Genomic DNA, 5,977 nt, shown 5'->3' on the forward strand with positions numbered 1-5,977 from the left:
ACCATGTAAATTTCCCTCAATTTTGGAATTGTCAACCATTAAAGTAATTTTTGTATGAAAAACTATCAAATCTAGAGAAGATAAAAAAAAATATATATTTTAAGATAATATGTACACTTTTTTTACAACTATAATTATACTTTATCAACAATCCACACATAGCAAATTATTATTGGTTTAACATTTTTAGATGGACATAACTTTACATAATACAAAAAACTGATATGTGTGGCTGGCTGCTAAGGATTTTTGATAAAGTAGTACAGTTGATTGGGCAAGTAGCAATATTTTTAGATTATAGATTGGGAAAAAACCAATAACTAATGAAGCAAATTGTCACTTTCAAACAAAATAAATTGATTGATAACTCAATTGCTTAGTTGTTATAGACCTATAAGCACTGGATTTGGTTTTATGTTCAGAGCAAATTCTTGTGTTAAGTAAGCAAATCGGTTTTTTGACATGAGTTCTCTGTTTCGCGGTCGTGGGCTACAACTTGAAGAAGAACATGTAGTAGCAGCCGGCGTTGTCAATCCCGAATTAGATCCTCACCAGATAACAAAGGCCAGAAACAACGCCTTTCATGTTGCAGTACTACATGAAACTAATCCCAAAGATTTACCTGTGCAGAGATTGCTACTATCCCATCCCTTGCTTGCCTTTCAGCCAAACAAGAAATTCGACACCCCGCTACATTTGGCGGCCAAGTTGGGGAATGAGAGTTTCGCAATGGTTCTGATAGATCATGCAAAGACATTAGGCCATGATAGTGACTACAGAAATCTGCTGAGGAAGGTGAATTATGAGAAGGAAAACACAGCACTTCATGAAGCTGTGATCAACGGTCATTTGGAAATTGCAAAGCGGTTGATTCGAGAAGATCCGACATTGACATCTTTGGTGAATAAGGCAGGGGAATCTCCTCTGTTTCTTGCTGTAGAGGGACGTTTTTATGAGATTGCTTCTATCATTTTGGACACTACTTTTCCTGATTACTCTGTGTTAGGAAGAAGCATGCTGCTGTCATTCGTTCCTGCCCTACAGGTATGTATATATATCTAATTTCATCATCTCTAATCCATCTAAACATCTTTTGGCACTCTTATACTGTGGAATACTAATCTGTTTCTGCTTGATATTAGTTGTTTTCATTAGTTGCATTGATAGTGTGTAGGAATTTAATACCATATTCTAACAATATGTAAGCTTGTGTTGTTGGGAGAAACAGTGAGTTTGAGTGAATTCCTTGTCTTTGTAATTTGTTCGGCTGTCAGTATTTTGAGAATTAGAGGGATTGAGGAGGAGAATTTCTTGTGTGTCTCCAGAATTAGCCCATTTTGGTTGAAGATAGAAGAACCAAGTAGATTTTATGCCTATTATGGAAAGCTGATTTTGTGTTTTTGGAGCTTCAAAAACACTTCTGCTGCTGTTTGCGTAATAAGTGAGTTTCAGCTTTCGGCTCTAAAAAGTTGAAGCCAACTTTAGTAGCTTTTTTTCTTCCTGAAAAGCTAAAATTAGAAGCAAAAGCCCAGTCAAACAGAGCACTTACTGTTGTTTGCTCTACCTTTTTGTGTATGTGTTTCTAATTTGGTTTTACAAGGAATTATGCTACAACGTACACTAATACATTTACGTATATGTATGCTATGTTGTAATAGTTGATGCAAGGCTGCTTTCAAGAAAAGTTACCACGGCCAAGGATTTTTACGGTAAGTAGTCAATATATTTCTGTTATGTATTCTTATTATCTGATTTTACCCAAAGTAACTTTTCATCAGCATTAATTCTGTCCCTACTTTCTTAATTATTAGAATTTGCTATAAAGGTGTTAGAGAGATGTGGATCCCAGATTTTAGAAAAAGCAGAAGATGAGTTAGGATGGACTCCTCTTCACTATGCTACAAACATGGGACTTACAGGCATGGTATACCTATTCTTGAAAGTTAAAAGATCAGTTGCTTACATCAAAGATAAACAAGGCATGACAGCTCTTCACATCGCGGCAAGGAAAGGATACGTTGAAGTGATCAAGGAATTGATGGAAGAATGTTCAGATATTGGTGAGATTTTGGACAACAAAGATCGAACTGCACTTCATATTGCTGCTGAACACAATTGTCACTCTGCGGTACGTACTTTACTGAATGAGAGAGGTTTCAGTTATCTTATAAATGAGCAAGACAATGAAGGAAATACAGCTCTACATGTTGCTGCTATTCATTCTCGTTATGGAATTATGAATAGTTTGACAAGTAATAAAATGACCAACAAGAGAATGACCAATAAGATGGGGATAACTGCGTTTGAGATTCTTCTCAAATCAACAACAATTACGGGTTTTATAATTGGAAAGGTATGTTATGTCCTCTACTTAAGTGGATTCACTTGTCTATAGACTTGTAACTATAGTATCTATCTAAAACTAATCTACAATAAGACTTATAAGACTAAATAAGATTTATTTAGGCTGTTTAAGCGTTAATTTGGACAACTTTTCTATTCCCATTGGCAGTTTATTGTTGGACTAAAATTGTGGCTGGCCAAGAATAAAGACCCTCTTCTAAGTTTGCAAGACACTGGATTTAGGATGGTGGAAGAACATGGAAAAAACGAAGAAACAAGTGAAGAAACCCAAATAGAAAAGACCGAATTTGGTGGACCAATTAAAGAAAATAGTGGTGTAGATTTACAACACATGCAAAACATGAACTTGGTGGTGACCACACTCATTGCAGGTATCACATTTCAAGCAGTCATAACCATGCCTGGTGCTGCCCAATACAAAACTAAAAAAGGCCTTGGAGCTTTCAAAGCTTTCATGATAGCGGATTCTATGGCTTTCGGTTTTTCTGCAGGCTCTTTGTTAATCCACTTCATCTTTGCAATGTTTTCCATGATCTTTGGAAGGAGATTTAGATATCCTACTATGGTCACAATATCTTTCATCTTTATTTCCATATTTTTTTTTGTGTGTGCCTTTGTCGCTGGTGCAAACGCCTTGTTGCACGAGAAGACAGAGCTAAGGAGTCTGCTTTTAGAGACTAAAATAGGTTGGTTTTCTAGTATTCCTGGAAATTATGCACTCGCAGCATTCTATCTCACTACATTTTATGTCTTCATCACCCTTGTTGACCTCAAGAAATAATTTGCCTTTTTTCTTTTAATACTTTGTATTCAAGTTACTTATTAAGTTTATATCAATTATGATATGGAACTTTTTAATGATATAATATCTCCCACTCAATTCTAGTTGAGACTAATCCACAGGCCTAAGTCAATGTACAGCTTCTTCTTCTCCCACTCAATTTTAGGCTCTGACTATGAAACCTGAAAGCCTATCAATTTTACCCAAATGATTTGGGGGCTTTGAAGGATTTCCTATTTTGATTTAGTCAATGGAAGGGAATAAAATGCAACTCTTCATCTTCTTTGGGATTGAAGACTAATCCTGTTAATGATACTGGGAAAGTTGTAAAGCTAAGCTCTCTTAATCATTACTCATTAGGCAGTTTGGATCAACTCAATCTTTCCCAAATTTAGAGGTTCTAGACTTGAGCTCAAATGATCCATCAATCCATATTTTGACAGCTCTCCATTTACCTTTATTACACCCAGGGCCGGCCCTGGGCATAGGCGGGCTAGGCCTGTGCCTAGGGCCCACCTAGTCCAGGGGCCCAAAAAAAAAATTTGCCCTTTTAAAATTACACAATTTTTTTGCTGATTTTGAAAAATACCATTTTTTTTCTAAATAAGGGCCCAAAAAATAATTTTTACCCTATAGCCCACTACATTTCAGGGCCGGGCCTGATTACACCTCTGAAAATTTCTTGGAGGGTGTCTTCTACAAAGTCTATATATGCTGCAAAAGCTAACTCGTTTGAGTCTTGCAGAGAACGATCTGTCAAGATCACTTAGCAAATGGATCAGTAAGCTCACTAACTTTGTTCAATTTGACATATCCACTTATGAATGGAAGAACTATTCTGGTTGTTTTTCAAAGCATTGGAAAGTTAAGAGAAATTTGTTGCCTCTTCAAACAAATGTTATATTACTTTTGAATAATATAACATATAAAATGTGGTTATCTAATCGTGTCTTTTGTTAATTTAACAGAATATAGAATATTTTAAGAACATAAGAATATTTCGTTAAATTTTACGGTGTTAGTAGGGTTAGTTTTATAAATATATATAAATATTAATATTATTTATTTTAGATTAATTTAAATATAAATAAAATTAATATATTATTTGTAATAGAATTATTTTTATTGTTATTTTTAATATTGAGAATATGTTAAATTTTAATATTCTTAAACTTTGTATTTATTTTTCTCAAATTTTTAAAACTGTAAATATTATTTTTGTAAAAAAAAAATTACTTTTAATTTATAAATTTTTAAAAATACACATAATAAAAATAAAAATAAAAAATATATTTGAATATACATGCAAAGCACGTAATAATAACCTAGTATAGATTAAGGGGTGTTCATCCGATCCAATCCGCACTTTTTTGATCAAACAACATCCAATCCGCACTAAGTGCGGATTTCATATTTTGGATCCAATCCGATCCGCATAAGAGTTTAAATCCAATCCAATCCAATCCGATCCAATCCGCAATAGTGCGGATTGGATCGGTTATTTTTTTTAATAATAAATTATTTAATATTTCATAGAAAAAAAATTAAAAAAAAGACTACTGTTTCTTAATCTCCAATAATAATCTATTTCCATCTCTATTTATATACAAATTAAATCAATATATATATCAATATATATACTTATTTTTAGATTTACACTAAACTATATATGTATCTAATTACTAAAATAAAGAAGCTAGTATATATATATTTAAACTTTATGAGTATGTGTCTATGTGAATAAGAATTATTTTTCTTATGTTTTTTATTACAAAATAAATAAAATGTACCAACTCAATATATTACTAAAAAGATTAAGAAATTAGAAGTTTGTGTCTTTTTTTAATTAATATATATTACATATTATAATTTTTAAAAAAATATATATAATTAAGTGCGGATTGGATTGGATCGGTTACTTTTTGAGGTCAAACAACATCCAATCCGCACAAGTGCGGATTTTAGATTTTTCAATCCAATCCAATCCGCACAAGTGTGGATATCCGTATTTTGCGGATTGGATTGGATTGGATCGTGCGGATTGGATTGGATCGGATACTTTGTGAACACCCCTAAGATTATGTATGTGTAACATACTGATAAGTGGGGATATGACAAGTTGTCATCATTTTGTAATATTTAGAGAGTTATTTATTGGTAAATTCCACAATAATCACCAATATGATAAAAGGTACACATCATAGATTGAAATTATCAAAAGTTATAGGAGTTATAAATTTATAATTGTTAGAAAAGAGTGTTGGTGTTGGAAGCTACACCAATACAAGAACAGAATTCAAAGAAAAATGATCAAGCTAATGAGAATCAACGCACATTCAATATGGAACCAGTATTAAGAGAACAAGATCACTTAGAGACTAATCTTGAGCAATGCAGCTTTAACAATGGCTGCTTTCTTTAATTGACATTCAATCTAAATTTAATCCAATACAAGCATAGCCTAAACTATTACAAGTTATCTCACATGAGAGGCATTGATCAGAAACACAATGCACTCTTTAACAACCCTCAATACTTACACAGTTTCTAAGTCTAGTTCAGTACATAAATGAATGAGTGTTAGACTTGTATTTATAGTACATGGATTAACATAAGTGACAAACAGAAAAAGTAACAGAAATTAAAAGATGCAACTATTAACAGACTAAAGAGTCGAGCAAGCTGAGTTTCATAGAGAGTATGAATCTCAGTTGCACTTGTCAATGTTTAGAAGGTTGAGACAGTGTTTGGACTTCTGTAAGCTCACACTCTTGGTCAACATATTAGCAACATTATCTTCAGTGTTGACTTTCATAGCTTGAACTTGACCTT

General features: G+C 33.0%; 1 protein-coding gene across 1 annotated transcript; it reads left to right on the plus strand.

Moving 5' to 3' along the window:
* The first annotated feature begins 269 nt into the window (after positions 1-269).
* On the plus strand, positions 270-3,145 carry LOC115721940 (ankyrin repeat-containing protein At5g02620). The gene is made up of 4 exons (XM_061104980.1): positions 270-1,044; positions 1,659-1,713; positions 1,812-2,353; positions 2,513-3,145. The coding sequence occupies exons 1-4, from the start codon at positions 463-465 to the stop codon at positions 3,143-3,145; spliced, it is 1,812 nt and encodes a 603-aa protein (XP_060960963.1). The 5' UTR covers positions 270-462.
* The last annotated feature ends 2,832 nt before the right edge of the window (positions 3,146-5,977 follow it).

The sequence above is a fragment of the Cannabis sativa genome, chromosome 9, assembly GCF_029168945.1.
Source record: "Cannabis sativa cultivar Pink pepper isolate KNU-18-1 chromosome 9, ASM2916894v1, whole genome shotgun sequence".
Taxonomy (NCBI): domain Eukaryota; kingdom Viridiplantae; phylum Streptophyta; class Magnoliopsida; order Rosales; family Cannabaceae; genus Cannabis; species Cannabis sativa.